Source organism: Poecilia reticulata, chromosome 4, assembly GCF_904066995.2.
Source record: "Poecilia reticulata chromosome 4, P_reticulata-male-v2, whole genome shotgun sequence".
NCBI lineage: Eukaryota > Metazoa > Chordata > Actinopteri > Cyprinodontiformes > Poeciliidae > Poecilia > Poecilia reticulata.
In genome coordinates this window covers 6,689,277-6,711,167 of record NC_088833.1, presented here as the reverse complement: position 1 = coordinate 6,711,167, position 21,891 = coordinate 6,689,277, and the positions used below count along the sequence as shown (strand labels likewise).

General features: G+C 37.9%; 1 protein-coding gene and 1 long non-coding RNA gene across 6 annotated transcripts in view; one reads left to right on the top strand and one right to left on the bottom strand.

The window, feature by feature from the left end:
• Positions 1 to 21,891, top strand: part of pde4ba (phosphodiesterase 4B, cAMP-specific a) — a 163,917-nt gene that overhangs the window by 133,435 nt on the left and 8,591 nt on the right. For 3 of the 5 annotated variants that reach the window (XM_008415176.3, XM_008415177.3, XM_008415178.3), the window contains one exon: positions 9,822 to 9,934. In XM_008415176.3, the coding sequence (XP_008413398.1) occupies positions 9,822 to 9,934 (113 nt within the window). Of the gene's footprint in view, positions 1 to 9,821; positions 9,935 to 16,980; positions 17,240 to 21,243; positions 21,724 to 21,891 lie in introns of those variants that run through there. The other 2 variants (XM_081606105.1, XM_008415180.3) reach the window with 2 other exon arrangements.
• LOC145551405 (uncharacterized) lies at positions 2,960 to 4,655 on the bottom strand. The gene is made up of 3 exons (XR_014087230.1): positions 4,136 to 4,655; positions 3,545 to 3,659; positions 2,960 to 3,450 (listed from the first exon to the last, which is right to left on the bottom strand). It is a non-coding gene; the product is annotated as an uncharacterized LOC145551405 (long non-coding RNA).

Genomic DNA, 21,891 nt, shown 5'->3' with positions numbered 1-21,891 from the left:
CTGTTTCTTTTAACACCTTTTTCTGGCGTTGCTGCCAGGTACCGCAGGTCAAAAGTAATCATTTCTGTGTAAGGGTGACAACGGTTCATGCAAAATGTCGCATGTAACAAAAAAAAAAAAACATTGACACGTTTGTGCAGTAATTAAAATGAATATGGGAATACAGATTAAGAGGCTTCCCTCTGTTTATACCCTCTCGGTTTATAAATGAGTCTGCTTGCATGTGTCTGTAGGCCTTCTCTGCTTATAATAAACTATCGAACCAAATTATAGATTTTGACTCCAGGGCCTTCATACTCTGTATTGACTGTGACGTCACAAGCAGGATGTAATGGTAGGTGATGAAGGCGCTAAACTGCCTCTCAAGGGTAAGGTGACATGCATTTGTGTCACGTTTACAATCATGTGTGGGTCTGAAGACTTCTCCTTGAATAATGTTTTGGAGCTACATTCACATGTAGCAGTAATAATGTCTCCCTTAGCCACAAATAATAAAAACAAACATCCACTTTACATACTCGCTTTATTATTATGGGTTGAAGAAAGGTTGGTGGCTATGTCCAAGAGTAAATGGGTTAGAGACGGGGTCCATCACAGCACAACACAATGGACAAACTCACAAAGCGTAAGAGGGTTTCCGATTGTAGCAGGCAATTTGGGAAATGCTAAAGGGTAAATCCACCTAATATTTCACTACCTTGAGCATCTTACCCTGCTGTAGTTTAAAAGTAGATACTCTTCAAAACTGGACCAGATTATTCCACAACCTTTATTTAATTTGTGAGCATTCAATAAAGGGATTACTGCTTTTTTTTCTCTCTCTGAACTACTCTTGAAGTGGCCCAACTCAGAAACTACAACCTTTACCCTCCAAACTCAGGGTACAGTACTGTAGTTTGCACTAAAAGTTTTACAAATCACAAACTTGGTTTTAGATTTTCTGCTATTAGTGTAGAATAATCTAGTTTGGGTTTAAAAAGTGTAAGTCTTGCTGTTTTCAAACTTGAGAAGATGTTCCAGGTTGTAAAAAATAAGGTAGAATTTCCCTTTAGTCTTTCCTGAATCAGAAGCTGTAACCCTCATCACATACTCAGACATAACAAATTAAAGTGGACACCAGTAGGGCTGCATAACATGTTACAAACACACTCCTAAGCCATTTTATTATGTATTCATGTCAATTAGCACATGCACTGAATTACTCAATCACTTGGTAGAAAATGACTGCACCTGGGCATCTTGGCTTGCTGAGCACAAGACTGAGAAAGAAAGGGGCTTTAAATGTGACATGGTTACTGGTGTCAGACAGGCTTGTGTGAATATTTCAGAAGCTGTAATGTGCTTTTCAACTCTAAGGTTTACAGAGAATGGTCTGAAAATGAGATAATATCGAGTGAGCTGCAGTTTTGTGGACAAGATGACATCAGAGGAGAATGAGCAGACTGGTTTTGAGGTAATACAACAGCAATAGTTCATATAATAACTCAATACAACTAGGCCGTGTGCGATGCCACCTGACATGTCAAATTTTGAAGTAATTGTGCAATAGCAGCAGCAGACCACACCATTGACCATTCCACCAGCTAAGAAAAGTTGCACCAAAGTTGAATAATTACAGATTGGAAAAGTGTTGCCAATTATCCAATTGGTCTCAATTTTATCTACAACATTTAGGTGGTCAGATCAGAATTTGATATGAACATAATCTGTCAACATGTATCCGTCATTCAGTGTTTCAGAACGCTGGTGATTTGCAGTAGATCTGCTGAAAAGGGAAAACCCACATTGAATGAGGTTAAATACTTTCAAATATCAAAGAGAAAGTCTTTGTTGTACATTAAACACATCTAGAGGAATTGCAACTTGTGAGACACAGTAGATGTAGTTCATTTACTATAAAGGATTATGTTGTCACTCATTTCATTTTCATCAAACAATAGGTGTTTTTAGTACTTCATTTTATTTCAACGTAATCTTCCACTAACCTGAAACTAGGCTTCTGAACAATTGTAAGTAAAATGAGCACAGAGGTGTTTTTTGTGGGTATTTAGTGTAATTTTATCCAGTTAATGAAACAAAGGAAACTGAAACGGAGCATGCTGACCTCATATCCCTCGTTATCCTCTCTCCCTGTCTCTTCAGTTTATTAGCTCTGCCTCTCTCAGCTGGAAAGTACATGTCTGTGTGTGTGAACACAGTAATGAGACCTTTCAGCAGATGTACACTGCAAAAAGTCCCCTTTCAAAAACAAGAAAAAAAAGTACAAAAATAAGGTACAATTTTCTTAAAATAAGAAAAATTATCTGCCAACAGAACAAGAAAATTTATCTTGTCAAGATTTTCTAAAACAAGAAAAAATATCTAACCAAGATAAACCTACAATATCTTAAAATTAGTGTATTTTTACTTAAAACAAGCCAATTTTACTTATACGAGTAAGATATATTATCTTATTTTAAGAAAAATTATCTCAAGTAAAGAAAATGTTACTCGACACTGAATTTCTTGAAATAGCGTAAAATTTTCTTATTTGAAGAAAAATGTTCTATGTATTAAGAAAATAAATCTCATATATTCTATTTATATTAGTAAAATTGGCTTGTTTTAAGTACAAATACACTAATTTTAAGATATTGTAGGTTTATCTTGGTCAGATATTTTTTCTTGTTTTAGAAAATCTTGACGAGATAAATTTTCTTGTTCTGTTGGCAGATAATTTTTCTTATTTTAAGAAAATTATACCCTATTTTTGTACTTCTTTTTCTTGTTTTTGAAAGGGGACTTTTTGCAGTGATATACCTAAATCTAATTTATTTTTATTGTTGCATAGGATTAAAATATATATTTTGTCACAGCTTTACTCAAGGTTCTTATGCTAAGACAAAAATCCAAAAATTGATCCTGTGAATACTGGAACAAGAGATGTTATTGGCTTGCTGAAATGAAGACATGAGTTCAATTACTTTTAACATATTTATTACGTTTAAGTTTCACATAAGCACAATAAAACATGACTACTGGTCAGAATAAAGTCTGGATGGGCATCTGATTCTGAAACAATCCTGTAAAATGACAGAACAATGAAGATCTGACACATCTGCCGCACTCATAAGATGCCCTAAGAGTCAAGCAAACCAAATTGTCCAAAGCAAAAAAAATCTTGGGATTAGATGTCAACAATAGGAGCTTCCTCCGCAATGAACTTCTTCCAATAAGCCATAGCCTTTTATATGTGGAAGTCTTGCCTCAGTTACGGACGGCGTTCTCAAGACGTCTGTCAGCAGCACAGAGAGGAGTGGCCCCACACACGGATGCTGAAAAGTGTAGTAGCTATGATGTCCTCCTTTCAGAAGATCAGGGAAGGCATGGTTCCAATGGCCAGTAGAAAGTTGGTTTCATGATCACCGCAGAGCTGAAAAGTGGTCTTGTTTGAAGTTGTTGGGTCATCTGCTAATTGGAGCACAGACAGAAAAACAATCACAAAACAAACCACGTTTTAGGGACTAATCAGTGTAATGATGAATCAGTATCATAAATTTCTTACCTTGAGAATGTGAAGGACACCGTCACTTGCAATTCCCAAAGTTTCTTGTAGATGGTGCAATACGTGATTGACGATGTGTCTGGCATAGGCTTCACTATGGCAACAGTTTGGTTTACTTGAAAAATAAAACAAGTCTTATTTTAGTTCATGTGCTCCATTACAATATTACATGAATTCAACATGGCAAGAAAGTTATTTTAATTAAATCAAACAAGGACTACTTAAATTCACTAATTAAAAATAGTGTTTAAAATATCCTGGTAACAGTGTGGAATATCTAACCTTGTAAACTCATTGCATTTAAGTTTTTTAATTACAGCACATAAAACACCCTCAGTTAGTGAAATACTAGGCGGAATTGCCCTTTAACCATTTCCCGAATGAGAAGCCACCTTAGCTGTGTTAAAAAACGGAAGCTACTAAGAACTCGTGTCGATATTATTTTTAAGCCACATCTATTGTGGTTAATGACTGTTCAAAGCTCATATTTACAAGAGCGGCTCTTTAACCGCGGATGAAAATTGGCATTTCACGACATGCTAACTAGCTTCAGTTAGCTTATCTTAGAAAGACAGACAACTTTAAACTTACCTCTGAGTACAGCAGCTATAGGGTCTATACACGTAAAAAAGTCCTCCATCTTCATCCATGTCCAACCGAGATTAGAAAATTGGCCAAAAGAAAATCTTATAAAAGTACAGTAGATAAAAGCTTAGTTAGGCTGTTGCAACTGAATCAACCGTTAATCAGGGCAGTTAAATGATCTCTGGCGTTGCCGTTAGTGATGTGCGGATTGATACTGAAATATCGATTCTTTCGATACCAGAACTTAATTCTTTAAAATCTATTTTCAGATCCAAGGATCAATACTTTCAACACTTTAGTAATTTGAGATAATGTAGATTAACAAGAGCAAGTTAGAAAGTAACAAAATTATTGAGATCTTGCCTAAATGAAACGTTGTTAATGGGAACTACTTTTTCTTCCGCTTGGTAAGTATGTAATGTGTAAGGACGTAATGCCCAAGCGCAGCGTGCTGCTGACGCTCACTCACTCAGAAATGGACATGTTGACAGATTATAAAAGTGACACGGATGTATTTCAGCTGTCATTTTATAGTAGTTTTAATAATTAAACAATGATGTACACTGCTAAAAAAAATAAAGGGAACACTTAAGTGAACACTTAAGTGTTCCCTTTATTTTTTTGAGCAGTCTATTTAGTAGGGTTATTACTTTACTAATTTAGTTTTTTTAGTTTGCAACTCCATTTTCACATGTTTTGTATATTTCTGCTGAGTTAAAATAGCTTATAGTAAACGAGATTGTTGTCTCAATGTACTTCTGAGTTTAAAATGAGTGCATCAGAGTACATTGTGTTCTTTTTATGAAGCCAAGATATGGATTACATTTATTTTTTATTTAATTAAGAAACAAACTAACTGTCTTTGCACAAAGTATGGGATCTGTATTGCCAATACCAGCTTAAATTTTACTCGGTATTGGATCGGAAAGAAAATCTGTTGTATCGAACATTAATACTATCTCACTGCCATTTTGGGCGCTTTCCCATTTGGATTGTATGATGTCATAAAAGGGGTTACAAACATGATGAATAAAATATTGTTCAAACTAATATTAGTAACTTATATTTCAAATTCTTACTTTATAAACCAAAAGTTAAAATATTTATCATGACATTGAGCTAATCAATATTGTTGATTCTAATCTCATTGTGTGGAATACCAGCCATTTCAAATCACACATCAATAGAAATTTCATGACATGTCAATAAGAGGTCCCACATCTTGCATCAAGAAGATCAGATTAAGGTCCACAGCAGACGGAAACATGCCAAGAATTATCTTGATATATAAACTGATATAGTCTCTGAAATTGTTGTGTTAAATGTCAACCGTTTAAATATTAAATTATAATTTCCAGTACACTCTGCCAACTTATACAAGAGTATAAGTTCATGGGGTTTTTTATTTTTCATTGACAACAACACAAAGGATTCCATTTGGACATAGTCTGTTTTAATTATCTGAAGACATTTCATTAAGTATGTGATTTCGCTTTCTGTGCTTGAAATAAGAAATTTTTACTTATATAAAATAAGTTCTAGACTTGAAGTTTGATAGGTAAATATTGATATTCTAGATTCTAGCACATATTTACTCATAATAAGTAATATTTTCTTAATATTAAGCTTTTATATCTTACTGAGATAATTAAGTACAAAAACACTTAAAATAAGAAAAATATTCTAACATAAATCCCTCTTGGTGAGAAAAATTATCTTGTTAGAAAGAAAACAAGAAAAATCTCCTTAATTTAAGATATTTAATCTTACTAAGATTTCAGTTTTTGCAGTGTATAAGTGTGTGTGTGTGCGTGTGTGTGTGGACTGTACATGTGTTTGTGTGTGGGTTTCCTGTCTGCCCCAGTGGGACATTCACTGTAGGTCTGAGTGCTGATCAGAAAGGTCCTTGTGTCGGCTGGAGGCTGTGGAAATCCCCTCCGCTACTCGCATGCCTTCGTATGTGTTCATCATTTGGACATGATTTCATTCACTGCATCTGATTGCAAAAAGTAAAAGAATAATTGTCTAAACTCCACCCGTTACAATGCGTTTTTAAAAACATTGAGACGCCACAGACCTTCTTCTCCATGATTGAATGTTATTGAGTTAAGCAAGTGTTTGTTTAAAATAACATTCTTGGAGTTTCTCCTCCTTGAGGATTGAAATCTGTTTGGAACAGTTTCAGTCAACAGGTCTTTGTATTTCTTTTGGCTGTATGACTTCACATCTCAGTACACTTCAACTTCACCGTATCCAAGCTGATCGGATTGTAGCGCAGAGGTGGGAGAGAAGCAGAAATGAAATTAAATGAATCACAAAAAGTCCTGAAAAGATGACTTCAGCTGGTAACAGGAAGCTGAACATATCACAGCAAAGACGCTTCATCTTATCCTTCTTGCTCTGTTTTTCAATGTCAGCTGCATTATTAAATATTGGCTGTGTTTTGGTTAAGATAAGGGTCTGCTTATTCTCCAAGGAAAACGCATAGAGACTGTTTGCCATTTGTAATGCTAATAAACGATGCCACTGATGGATAAATATTTGTGAAGTCTTTTTAAAGTTTAAATTTGTATAACAGCAAATGTTCTGACTTCCACACATCTAGATATAAACAAATTATTGCTGACAACAGAAAGGCTTCTTAAGGTGCCTTTATAATTATATCAAATAAATGACTCCATCCCATTGGAGTAAATCAGATCTTTTTTTTTTTTTCAAATGTTAGGTTTGACACAGTTGATATGTATTCTTTAATAATCATGTAGAAAAAATTACATCTTGTAATATTGTGCATTTTCACATTTTGGGTGTCAATTGAAAAGAGTTGCTAAGCTATACTCTGCCTCATGAATGAGCTATGTTGTAATTTTAGTTAAATATTATTTATGAAGGCCTTTTCTCATAATCTGAGTATTTTCTGTATTTGTAGATTTCAACTATTGAGATGAAAATGACTCTGTTTGCCCATTTTGAAATTTTCACAAACCGTTGTGTGTGTGTGTGTGTGTGTCTGTGTGTGTGTGTGCGTGTGCATGCGGGTGTGTGTGTGTGTGTGTGTGTGTGTGTGTGTGTCTATCTATCTCTATTTCTGTTTTCATAGCTTTAACTTAATATAACAAAACAATGAGTTTGTTAACCAGCCAGCCACACTTTAAAACTACTTACAAATTATGTAAGTTACACTGATAGATTTAATTTAAAGTTTTTGCTAGATATAAAATAGAACAACAAATAAATCTAACTCATCTGCAGTCTTGCCTTTTACAAAACAGAAGACCCCATGATCTTTGAAAAATAAACCACCTCAAAGACATTGGAATACTGGAAAGCAAAATCTCAAATAGGTGTAAACCATTTGAACATCGGGCACTGGTGGTGTGAAAGTAAACACTTGCACACATGCACAAACTGCCTCTCCTTTTCTCGATCCCCTGATCAGAAGGAGCGAGGTCAGCTGGCAGAGCGCCAAGTGCCTCTCGTGTTTGGGAGAGCAAACAGGCTCACGTCTTTGATGGCAGAGAGATCAGAGCAGGGGACAGATTCTACGCGGCTGCGCTAAGGTCACCGCAGTCCAACCCGGCTGCCATGTTGTGCTCTGCAGCTAGGAGACCCGGAGTGTAAACAACGCTGGGGCGTCAGATGCAAGTGTGTGTGTGTTCCTTGAACCCAACCAGCAAACACTCTTTGCTTTCCAACACACCCTCTCCAGATCTGATTTATAGCTTTATAGTTATAAGAGAAATGATTGAAATAATAACATATTCATTTCTATTGCATGCATTCACTTTTTCTTTATTTCTAAGTCTATTTTATTAGTTCTCCAGCTTATTATTATACCACAAGTTTATAAAACCATTCTCTTTAACATATTGGCTTGGGATATAAAAACAATGTTGCATACTAAGAAAAAGAGCAGGGGCTGGTTGTAAAGTTATGGTGTCAAAACGGCTCACGTTTTTTATCACAAGGCTCCTACAGTTCAAATTCTTTTAATAAATACCAAAACGTCCAAGAATTTTCTCTTGACTGTAAGGGGCATAGAGTGACTTGGTGCTTCCCCTCCCCCGCGTGTTGCTGCTAACTAGTCAGCTAACTGAAAGAGTCCAAAAAAAAATTGTGTACAACAAAGACAAATCCTAAAAACTCACAATCAGTACATGATAAAAATTACAACTTCCAAAAATCTTTGTTGTTTTAGCAGCAGTAAAAAGTGCTATTTTGTCTAAACTAAAACTAATTAAACAATGTTAATGTTTTTCTTTTAAATTTCTGTTATACTATGATATTGTGATATATTCTTCTCAAGGTTAAAATCTCACTTAAAGGCCCATGCCAATATGACACCTATAGAAAATGAATTTTAATTTAAGAATGCAATAGAAAAAAGACTGACAACTACTTAAATAACCAATAGACTTTGTGGCATTGATGATCAAAAATCCCAAAGAATCTCAATATTTCAGGTCTCTTCAAAATGTTTCAACCAAAAATGTTTCAACAAAATGTGGCTGAGATGAAGCTAGTAAGTGAAACGTTTCCTGCTGCATTTAATTTCTGCAGATTTAATCAAGATTTGTGTCTTTTCTGTGGTTCGACCTTTACCGTCATGTTTGCACGCTTCCAAACAACTTTGCTTTCATATTTTCACAGCAACATTTTCTGTCAGGTGGATCCCTGCAGATAGTGTAAAAAATGTTGGTCCGTGGATGTTTTGGTTTTTCAGGAACTCTGCAACTTGCTTTAAGTGATGCAGAAAGTTTTAGAGTAGAATGTCCTCCCAGCGGTCTATAACCCTAAGATTTAATCAAACCTGTCGTAGGACAAAGAGCCGAAGGACACCAGCAAGTGAATGGCTCAAAAACAGAGGAGGAAGGGTATATATACCTTTAAACATTGTTTGAGACATTCTCAAACAATGTCTTCAATGTGGTTGTATTAAAACAATCCTGCAAAAAATTCTGCAAAATTATCCACAGGGATGTAAAATGGCAGTTGTTGCAAATATTTGATGGCACCTGTTGCCATTAAAGCTCAAAACATGGACTTTTCATAAGGCCAGGCTGGTTTGGATAGATTTTTTTCCTGATTTGATTGAATTTGAGAATAACTTTTATATTAACTTGTATATTTGCCATATTTTAAAAATGTGTTTGAAACACTGAAGTTTGAAAAAACAAGTCTGTTTTGGGGTGATGCTTTTTCAGAGGTCTATAGTCAGAAGAAAAATTATGAATGAAAAAATACTTGCAAAAGAAGTGCTGCTGGATGTGTTGCCTTCCTGTGAGTTGGGGTAGAGTGTGTCTGTGTGTGGCAATGGAAAAAGGTGGGGAGTATCTGGTTTCCTGGAGCTGTGTGTGTGGTGGTGGGGGGTGACATTATGCAAATCAGCTGAGGATCTCAGATTTGGAAAAGGAGGGGGGTTGAATGTGTGAAACACGCACACGCACCGAGGCAGACGGAGCGAGGTTGGGGTTGCAGCTTTCCTCTGCTCTATCGACAGCTGCGAGTTCCAGCAGCTCGCCACGGCTGCACCTCCTCATGATGAAGGAGCACTGCACCCGGGTGGCACAGCTAAAGTTTCGCCCTCTTCCACAGCAGCCGCAGCAGAGCCGTGCAGCGGGTGGGCAACACTCAGGCTCAATGTACGGCGTCTGTTCTGACGGTGTGTCTCTGTGTACCGGGTGTCTGACAGATGAGGCGTACCAGAAGCTGGCCATGGAGACAATGGAGGAGTTGGACTGGTGTCTTGACCAGCTGGAGACCATCCAGACGTACCGGTCAGTCAGCGACATGGCCTCCAATAAGGTAGGGGAGACCACATTTACCACTTTTTCTTTGTGAAGAATTTTCTGAAGAGCGTAAAACGGAAAGTTTTATCATATTTAAGCAAAATAAAGCACTTGTTGCTTCAAACCTGTAAGGAATGGTTAACCTTTAGACTGCTTAGAGCAAAGAATCCAATCCAAAGTTTTAATGCATCTCCAAAGCAAGGTCAGAAGTTTTCTCCCGGGTCTAAACTTGTTCAGCATGCTGAAGAGGAGAGCATTGGCTGCACAGGGGGCGCTGCAGTGTTTACTGACTGGCTTAAAGGCTGTCTGTATATATGTTTCTTATAAGTTAATTATTTCCTAAATCAACATGAAGCTTGATCAATTTTTTTCATTTGTCCACATTTCTACAAAGTTGGTTACACAACGGTTGTTATTACGTCGGCTTGCTGTTTCTCTCAGCCCATGTTTCCTGTAAAACTTGTTTTCACTATCCGCTGGTTCCTCTGCATCATTGATTCAGTGTGATGTGCACTAAAGTTCAGTTCCTGGTTTTTTTTTTATATAAGTGACCTTATAACCTTTATACTCAGATTTGTAATGGTATTTGATATTGACATTTTAAAGTCAGTAAATTAAATTCCTTTGTTTTACTGGAAATCAAATAATAATGTAGAAAGCACCTTGCTCCATTTATTCAGCAACATTTTAAAAAAAAATTTAATACTCAGCTATGATGGCTGAATAAAAAAACACTTTCTCCATAATTAACCTAACTTTTAGAGACAAAGTTATGCTACCAGAAAGAAAACATGTAAGAGGAAGCCACTTGTCTCACTGTGGATCTGAACCAGGCTTGTCAAAACAAAACCTTAACATTTTCACAATAATAGCCCCGAAATAAAGTGCAAATTACATATTTAGAGTACTTATATTTCAGGTTGTATTCCAGTAACAAGTAGCATGTCATATTTGTGCATCTTCATCAATTCGCACTTACATCTTACTAAATAATTTTTCAGTGCCACTCTAACTGTGTTGGCTGTTGCGCCATTGATGGTGGATGGGAAGTACTGGTAATTTCATCATCCTCCTTTAGAAAATAAGGAAGTTATTAGAGAATATTTAAATATTTATGAAGCCAAATGTATCTTTGCGCGAACCAATTTACTGTAAAGGGGGGGAAAAAAACATCATTAGAACCAGTGGGAAATTTGAAAACTTATTGAACAATATTCAGATTTCTTTTCATCATGATTTATTCTAATTAAATTCTGCAGCAGCTTAAACTGGTATTGTTCCAAGCAAAGCATTGCAGAAATATTTTGTTCTAAAGTCACTGCTTGGCTATTGTTTAGTAATCCTCATTTATATTCCTGTATGTGGTTGTGTTTTAGAGTCATATTAATGATCTAATGAATCTGGGATTTTCCTAATAATGTAAGATCCAGTGAACGCTCTGTGTTCAAAAAACAAACAAAAAAAAGTCCAGGGGGAGTCCAGTCAAAAATTCTGCAATATGCATGCTAAAGCAGCAGGTGATGACAACTTCTTCACCCACCTCATCTGATGATAGTAGTCAGAGGACACACTGATTATAATCCAATGACAGTTGGATTATGTAATGCACATCTAACTAAAGTTGAAAGATACATTTCTTACCCTGAGCACGGTAAGAAATGTATCTTTCCTTACTATCTTTCCTTCCTTTTCATGGTATCTTTTCATGGTACCATGAAAAGTTCAAAACTTTCTTAGCTAGTCTAGAACTAGAACTAAGTTATAGACTAACCTTTTAAATAAAATTGTGCAGTTTATATGTGACTTGATGTTTCTTCTTAGTCAATAACTTTTTCACCTTACATTTTAAGTTTACTGTAAGTAGACAAACTGAGGCAGATGTAAAATATCCATTAAAAATGTGCAGGTGTTGATGAGGATTTCTAGCACACTAAACTTGAGTTGGTTTGTTCAGAGTGATGGTTTATGTCATTGAAAACCAACTTCCTATTTTGTTATTTCAGTTTTTTTAACCATAAACTTAGATTTAATGTGGACAGGAGGTGAAAATGCTGAACAAATTCTACTTTCAATTTATCAATGTTAGATTTTACTGAGCCCATGTGAAAGAGAGACTGTATTGGCTGGTGCACCTGTCTATGCTGTGTCACCTGTTCTGCACTGTGTACAGACACCTGTCTGTGTGGGTGAGAGCTACAGACAGTACACCTAAAACACTAATCAATACATTTAATGAAATTCAAAGCAAAACAGCACAGTATGATGAACTAGTGCAATCTCTCTTCAGAAATAAACAATAAAGATACAGAACTTTTGGGTGAAGAGCTGTCAGAGCTTTCTGTGTTGCTGTGAGAGAGGAAACTAAACTAGTAGTAGTAGTGTATTACTTTACTGCACTTTAAAGATGTTGAGTTTTTACATTTTCTGAATCAGTGGCTTTTGACTCTGACGTTTCGAATATGATTTGGATCAGAATTGAAGAGGGGAACATTGCTGACTGGGATATTGCGAGTTTACTCTTTGTGCTATAAATGTTTAGTTTCTGAGGCTGTTTACAGACTGTTTGTACAAGTTTGTTTTTATTTTGCTGGTGGACATATTAATGTTATTATGGCCTTCTGCGGTGCAGTGTGCCACTGGGGAATCTAGAAAAACAAACAAAAACACTTCGGTGGGAATTTTCCGATTCATAGGAAGTTTTTGTTTTATGATTTAAAAAAGCAAGACATATAATCCGTTTTTGTTTTTTTCAGCTATTTATCAATGTCACGAACAGGACAACAAAATCTAATCACAACCTGCTGTATAAGTTGTTTTGTAGACCTGTTAATTTGTTGTCTTGCTTGGCTAAGGTCAAAGAACAGATATCTAGAGTTAAAGTGAGAACAAAATGTAAAAACAATTTTTCTCGTAAGCTGAGAGGAAAAGCTTGTTATTTCTCATAAAACTGGACAACAGGATGTGAGAGATCCCCCAGTGGGTCAAACACAATAAACTCAGGAGGAAGAGCGAGAATGTTTGTGTGTGTCAAAGAGTATGAGTGTGTGAGGGATCCTTGCAGACCACTGGGCAGAATGACTCTCTCTTCCTGTCTCCATCCGGATCTCCTGCGCTCTATTCAGATGTCCCATCTCGTTCTTTTGGCTAGTTATTGGTGGTGGTTGTTTATCCTATTGCTTTCATCCTCCTCACTAACAATCAGAACTGAAAGTCAGCTGGACTGTTCTCTCTATAAACAAGCGATTAAATAACTGAAAAGAAACACATTTTTGGACAACAGCACATCAGAACTGAATAATACCTGTATATTCCAGAGGATATTATCCTTGCTGTTTGCCATGATTTAGTCTCATCTGACATGATAGTGAAATGATAGCACCTTGGCCAGATTTAGCTTGTTGGAATTGATTCAGGAGTTCAAAAATTTCCAAAGTCTTGAAATAATTGAGAAATGTGGGATTTTTAAAAATCTTTCTCCCTAAGAAAACAGATTAGATGCTTTGTATTTCCAACATAATCCTAAATCAACATAACTGAGCTAAAAGGAGTTTAGTAGAAAAGCCTGTCATATTTCAGTTATTTTTTTATCAGCATTTGCTTTATAATTTGTATTCTTTTTGTTTCCTTTTGCTTTAGTTTGGTTTTCCCCTCGGGTTTTGCTCACAGGCTTGTAGCTCACGGTTTGTCATAAACATTGAGATTTAAGCAAGCTTGGATAAAAAGGAAGTACCAAGCAGAAAAACATTTTTGTCCAGTGACCAAACACAATAACAGACACACATCACAAATGTAGAGATAGCAAATGAATTTCACCAAAAAATTTGTATATGTATATGTTCATAAAAAAATAAATAAAAGTGTTGCGGCCTTTAGGCTGACATTGTAATTTCTGCTCCAATTCTAACCAACATTGTTAACCTAATATGTCAGAAACACGTCAGCATGTTTCTATGAAATGAAAGGCTGAATAAGAAAGTAGGGTAAAAAAACAGCTGCAGTTGTAGATCTGGGATAGAGAAAAAGCTTAGCTAGACTGAAGGACAGAGCTGTTATTGATCCAATGTAATTATCAAACATCACCAGAGGATCTGTAGTGACAGGACAGGAAGCAAAACGCATTGTAAAAAAGGACGTTTCCACTTTATATGGCTTCAGTTATATGACCGTATCCTTCAGGCTTGGTCCATCCTTTAAATCTGAGTTTCCACTTGTTGGATAATCCTAGAACAAAATTTGCTGCATAGATGAACTTTATAGTAGAAGGCTTAATTCAACAAAACTTCTAGGTGGCCAGCAATAATAATAATTTAACCAGATAAAGAACGTCTTTTTCAAGAGGGACGTTGCGAGGTAGCAGCGATCCAAGCAACCACTGATGAGTTCAACGTATTCTACTAAGGAAAAGTTGTTACACCTTAATCTAACAATAGTTTTCATCAGTCACTGCATCTCAAACCTAAATATGGGGCCATCAAAAACGTATCATCCACATATGCAAGTGCTCACTGGTTTTAGTGAGCTCAGAGGGACCTTTCTGTTAGAAAAGTGTGTTTTGAAATCACTCTCCCACATTAAAAATCAATGCTCAGTTGAGTTGTGATATATTTATGCATCGTACTTTAATGTTTATGGGTCTTCTGGCTCTTGAAATGATTATTAGTCATTGTGATAAATTTCTGGTCCACAGTGAAGCATATCAGGTGTCACAGTGTTCTCATTGTGCGTTGTGACCTTTTTTCATCTCTGTGACTTTGGCGTGAGAGTCTACGTGTTCTTGCATGCAGCCAAAAGAAGCTTTTCAGAAAGCATGTTTTCATCCAATGCATGTAAACTTTATGTCTACGTGTGCTGCCGTGCTTATGTGTTGCTGTGCGTCTGAACTAACTGCAGCTTAATCTCACTCAGATCTGCTATCTCTGTCTCAGTCCTGTTTTTATAATAAACTAAAACATTACACAACTGTTGAGCCCCCTCTCTGATGTGGGTTGCCACATTCAACCTGTGTTTTGTTTTTTTTTTTGTTAACAAGAATGGGCTAATCAGCAAATGTGACCCTTGTGCATCTATTGTACTGCGGATGGAAAAACTGTAATTGAAGCTCCAGCAGCGTATGAAACGCGAGTCAGGAGGGGGAAGTGAAATGTAAGAGGTTACAGCTGCAGCTCCAAGGTGAGACACAGGGGCTGCTCCTGCTGCTGAGGGCTCTCAGTACGTGACTGTCCTCTTTGTTCTGCATCACTGGCATAGATGAGACGAAGTCTGTTTGTGTGCTGGGATGTTTTCGTTTGTCAAGGCCGCAAACCCCTCTCTGTTATGCAAAGAGGGTGAGAGTAGAGCTTCAGAAAACCATTTCAACTGTAGTTTCGTGAAGAAAAAAAACTTTAAAGTACTACATATTCGCACTTGCAGCTTTTCAGACTCATTTATATTACTAGTCATCTGATGTAAAGGCATGCAGCTGATTAACTCATCTTTTAGTGTGTGATTAAATAAGCAGTCATAAGCTTAACTTCCTAATTGCTTAACATAAGGTGACATCATGTTGTCCAGCTACGTCACCTCAAAAACAGACATTACTGTAATAAAACTAAGTCACTTGGTGTTCTCTTACATAAACTGTCAAATGTGTGATGATTCATTTCAGTACTTTGACTTTTCCAGTAATTGCTTTGACATACAGTTCAACCAATCTGAGTTGAAGTTTTTAGTCACATTTGAGTTTTAATCCCTTATTTTGAAAAATAGCTACTACAATTAAAAATTAGAGTGTGTTCCTTTTTATTATAATGCTGAAGTTGTGGACTGAATTTCAACATAATTGTCTTGGTTGAGCATGTAACCAGAGGGCATATGCATGTGCATATGAAACGAATCAATGAATCCATGAATGTGGTGGAAAGAGTCAAAACATTTACTTAGACACACTTGGAAGAGTTTTAAGGAAAAACGTTGTCTGGATTTTTTATTTTAAATTTATGTTTATCTGCTCATTTTGTGTGTGTGGGCAGTTATTATTTCCTTAACTTCTTTCCATCATGTTTACCTAATAAGTTTGCGTCACTCCAATAAAGGCAAAACCAGTAAATAAAAAAAGAAGGAAATATTCATGTATAATGGTAAAATCTATGGCCACTTTTTTAGGTACACCTCTTCACCAGCTCAATGCCTTTATGTGTTTAGATGTGGGGAAAACTATTCTAACCTGCCTTTACTCGCTATGTAACATATGTGTTGGGGTTTGGATTGTTGCTGATCATTATGACTGCAGTATACTTCATTCAGAAGGATAACGCACTGTGTCATGAATCTCAGGTTAACTCAAACGTTTTGTTTTTTATTCTTTTAACATGACGATGAGTTTCCTTTAGTCCAGTGTCCTCCACAGTCAACAGATCTCAGTTCAGCTGAGCATTTTTGGGATGTGGTGGAAAAGGGGATTTGAGACAGCAGGTATTAAATCTGCAGCCAATGTGGGGATGCTTTTAAAACAAACCAAAAGCCCTGGTGAGGGTTTCTAACACAATAAGCTTGTCATACAGAATAGGGCAGTTCTGAAAAGATAAGGGATCCAACCTCTGCATCACTAGATGTTTGTAACAAAGTGGCTTGCGAGTGCATTTACTCACAGCTGAAACACAAAAAGTGTAGTTATACTCTTCAAATCAGATTTATGTTTGGATCAGCAGAGGGGTTTTACGCAGCCTTGCAGATATTTAGTGGTGTTGAATGCATCATGTGGCGGAGCGTAGCCAACGGTGAAGCTGCTGGTATCAGTCTGCTGTGCTAAGATGTTGGTCTGTTTACATCAAGTTTAATTTCCACGAAGAAAAAAGAAAAAAAAAGTGTTTCGCTTCATCCTATTCTAGGAAATTCAAGCCTTCTGTTGGTCAGATTGATCAGAGAGATATTGACAGCATAAACATCTGAACTGTGACCGCCAGCTGCTGGGGGAATGAACAGGCTGAAAAGGAGCAAAGAGACTGGAGGCGGGCCTTGCCCCGTAAGGGGGAGTGTGTGTGAGGCAGAGCTCTCTCTGCCACACACACTCTCAAACACATTCAGTCATTGCTCCACATACACGGGGTGTGAGGTAAAGCCGAGTCAGACTTCGCAGCCCAAAGTGAGTCACCAGAGTTGTGGCGTTTCCCAGAGTCAAAGAGTCGGGGCTCAGTCCTTTTACTCATACTGTAGTCAGAGCGAGACAGACTCATTAACGGACGGACGCCCTGCTCAGGTCTGCACTCCGCGCTCAGCAATAATGGGTGCCTGCTGCTTTGACAGAAAAGACAAGAAGTTAGGGAAGCTAAGTTTTTGGAAAAAGGTGAGTTTACTTAAATTTCATACTGTTCAAGGTCCTTTGAGGACTTTAAGTCTACAACTGCTTCAGAATCTTTTTTTATGTCATTTTTTGTTAAACATTTCTTATTGCTACCAGTCCTTTTCTGTTTAAAGTGGAAGAACTTTAAATTAAAAGTTTAATTTAAACAGTCATCTTCCGCAGCAGTGGAAGATGACTGCTGAAGTTTGGTGACATTTTTGTTTTCAACCTTCCGCAATTACAATCTATTTTATTAATCAAATTTTAAACATATTTTTTAGATAAAAGATGCGTCTGTATCTCTGTTCAGGATTCAAGAATCTCTATTTATCCTTAAAGTGTTGGTGAAAATATTCTGAATGGACAGAAATCATTCCTGTCGCGCTTTTTGTTTATGGGAATAACTTGGTATTTACTGGCAAGGAATTGAAAGAAACCAAAGTTGATGTTGCTTTTTAAACTAGACTTTGCCTTATTTGTTGTTTCACAGATGATCTGTAAAGTGGCAATACTGAAATAAATTGAGCAGTTTGATGAAAAAACAGCACATGGAGTAGAAGACAGACTGTGAGCTTGTTCGTGTTGTTTGGCATAGTTTTGTGTTGTCAGAAGGGTTCAAATTAATAAGGAAAATACTTAATAAGATTAATGATATTAAACTCAAGCAGTTTAAAAATGACATATGCAAACATTTTAACGAACCCAACGGAGAGGGAGTGTTGGCAAAAAACTCACCTAGGGGTCATATTGGGCTAGAAGGAAGAATTAATGGATAATTTTGTAATGTGTTCAATACTTGTTTTTTCTTTGAAAATAAATTAATTGGAGGAACATCTTGAGTTTTGCATTTAATATGTGAGATATTGCAGGTTGAGCGAAATTTTACACCCAGCCTGAAAGCTGTTTTCAGCAACTTGTGAAAACGTGTCCAATTTTGCAACGTATGAATACACTCTGAGTCTTTAAGTCTCTATAGCATGGCTTTGTGAGTCAGAGGAAGTGAGAGGTAGTATTTCTTCTTCACCTCCAGCGAATTTACGCACAACACATACGCAAGACTCTTCCCCTGATCTTTACAGAATTATGTCACTTTGAGTGGCTTTGGTGCCAGTTTTACCGGTTTGCATCATATAGCCAAGCAAAGTGGAAATAAGTTCAAAGCCTTGCAAAATTTGGCAAACAAGAAAATGGAAATGCAGTTTAGGGGAAAGAATTGCAGATATTCTTGGGAAACATTTATTTCAGGTGAAGTGAAAACAAACCTTAAAGTTTTAAATTCTAAAAACCTTTCAGCATTTGATGCAAAGATTATTAACTACGTTATTTGCAAGCTCTACAAAACCTTCAATGAAGGTCTCTCTGCAGCATGAGTGTAGTGTAGGGCACCCACTAGTGGCTGTTGGCTACAACTTCAGCTTGGTGGAAAGGATACAAGTAGACAAACTACAGAAAAGGACTCTAAATACATAATTTATTCTAGCTTTCATAGTTTATTTTTCATTATTATTTGAAATGGTATTGAGGTCAGAAGTAATCGATAATTCCGCCAAGTAGTGGAATAAATACCTAAACAAACAGGAAATATTGTGGTGGTTTAGGACAGATTGGGTCATTTAGGAATTTAAAAAGTGCCAAAATTTCCCTTAATATCATTCGTAAAGTCCTTACGAGACACCAGAGAACGTGGCAGAGTGCCCAGAGGTTCAGAATCTCACATCAGGCCTTCCCTAACATCCTGTTATAGTGCAAGTAGAGTGGATCCTGTCAGCCTCGTGTCAGGAGAGACTCTGTGCAGGCCTACCTGTCTGCCTGGCTGCCCTGCACAGCGAGCTGTCCGATGAAATCACATCTAAACGTAGGAGCGCGGCGTTATGTGTCCCCCCTTCCCCATCCCTCCCTCAAACTAAAATGCCACAGGCTTCATTCACCTTCCCTGCCTCTGTCACGGCAGCTCTCTGCTGAATCAACCCAGCCACTGTAGACAGGGACGAAAACCAGGGAGGAACATGGGATTAAAATGCATGGATATTAAACTCAGTCATAAAAGGGCGTGTTGAACTGTGATGGAAATTGCACCCAGAGATCGTCCAGTCCCGTCAAAGCTGCGTTTCATTTTCACCACGAGTAAAAAATCCCCACATCCTTACTTTTTTCTTCCACTTAACCTTCCACTAATATGCTGGCATTTCACTTTGTGTCTAATCTATCTACATAATGAGTTTAATTTTTAAGTAATACTAAAAGAAATTACCATTCTGATGCTATTCTTAATTAATTCGAGAGTACGTCTGTAAAATAGAAGCATCTACAAATCTTTAAGTGTATAACAGCAACTCTGGTAGGTTTTGTGCATTTGTGCCTGCTAATGCATGTTTGCAGCCTCCAGCAAAGCCCAGTTCTCTGACACATTGTGGAGAGACACCCCCCACTGTTATTTCTGGTTTTCTTATACATTATGTAGTGAGCTATTATATAAAGGGCTGCCTCCTGTTTTTTTTTTTTTTCTTCCTTTCCTCGCAACTACCTCCTCTCTTCTGGTCCTTTCCCTCAGTGGGAGGATAATCTGGAATCCTCTCAGAAAAGCTTTGATCTCCCACTCACGCGCCCCTTTTCGAACAAACAACGTTGGACCTAAAGGCTCCTATGGATCTCTGTTTACAGTTTCCAATTGATTGGTTCTGACGTACAAACTCCATGTTTTCTCTTTAGCAAACCGCCGCAGCCTTCCTCTCTGGGGCTCCACAAATAACAGTCTTGACAGAAATTGACAAAAAAGCAAATTCACACCTTGAAATGGAGCGCTGGTTCTGATGTAAGAGTGGATTCCAGTCAGGTGGCCCCAGCCTTGTACATTGCAGCACCTGCACCAAGGACAGCTCATTGATTCTCTCAGGAAGGTGGGCAGAGATATTGATCACTGCCGGAAAATTGACACATAAGTGGTAAAGAGCCAGGGATTGATGAGGCGGAGGGAGGGAACGGGGCACACTGTGTGGTGTGTCCTCGTGACAGCTCAGCAGCTTCACCACATGAGGAAAAAAGGAAAAGCCTCTCCTGCATTTCTCCCCCTCATTTTTTCTGTTAAATGAGTAAAAAAAAAGCACTGATGCACTTGTTCTCTTATGCTGTTTCTATGCCGTTGGGTTGTTCTGATAATGAGCCCAAACACACACGCGCACACACGCACGCACACACACACACACACACACAAACACACACACACACACACACACGCACACGCACACACACACACACACTCCTCTCACAGCCAAACACAGAAGCCATGGGCTGATGTCCCCCAAACTGGGGACAGATGCAATTATCTGCCATCTCTCTGCTCTTTTTCTTCTTTTCTTATTTTCTCACCTTCTCCGACCAGCCTTCCCACTCCGCTTGTTAAAAATAGCCATCCACAGACACCCTGTTGGCATCCAATATTATTATGGGATGCAGATAATGAACAGGCTTATGAGGTCTATACAATGGCTGCCACACTTGGTTGTCAGGAGACAACAGAGCACTCGAGAAGAGGGGAGTTGAAGAGGAGCGGGCGATAGTGGAGATAATGGCGATTAAACATACAGTTCACACAGGCTCACATTCCTCAAAATGTGGCTCATTGTTTCACTGTAAAGGAGGAGGGTTTGTTTTAACTTCCTAATTACAATCCCCTTCACTGGATGACTTGATATAAGTGGCTTTCAAGAGGGGATTAGAAGGGCTGGAAATTGAAAAGGATGTAAATTATTTTTTGGGGGGGAAAAACGTGGAACTCATATCTGCTTCAAAACTTCATATAAGCTGTAATTAGGGCTCTCCCTCTTCCTATTTCTGTCAAATCATACACTATGAAAAGAGTGTCGCTATGGCTGGCAGATAGTGAGAGGGGAAAAAAAGAGATGGAAAAGGGGAGAAAAAAACACAGAAAGATAGAGAAGCTGGGAAAGGAGGGGGAGAGAGAGCTGAAGGGAGAGCAGCGAGGCGAGACAAATCCAGTGGAGGAACCCCCCCTCCAGTCAGATGAACATCGCTGCCTCTCTCCCTCCTCCTCCTGTCTCCATCGCTGTGTTTTTCCCCTCCTCCCTCCCCTGCTTCCTCTCCATTATTCATCAGTGCGCCGAGAGTCCCCAGCTCACGGCTCCAGCTGCTGCTGCTGCCGCTCCAGCCCCGTACAGCTGGATCTTCTTGCTGATTTTCCAAACGTCTTATCAATCTATTTCCTCCATCTGCAAGCATGGAGACTTGGAACTGGCCCTCTTCTGCTGAGAGGGAGAGCGAGCCATCGTAAAGCTGCTCTCTTTGCTGTCGAGAAGAGGAGAAGATAGAGGATTGGTTTTTTTTGGTGCCAAAAAAAAATCCTGCTTGACTTCAGTAAATTTTTTCACCCCCATTGGATTACAGTTCTGGCTTTGTGTAGGAACCAAACAACGGGGTCCAAAATGCCTGAAGCCAACTACCTGCTGTCGGTGTCTTGGGGTTACATCAAGGTGTGTGGTGTTTAACTACGTATCACGCTGGGGATACCGCACTCATATTGTCCTAGATCTCTCTGCTCCTTAGTTATCATATTAGTTATTTGCTCTTACTGAAAAAAAATTTTCTCATCAGGCGCATTTGTGGAGATTCAATTTTAATGTTTGGTGTCAGATCTGATA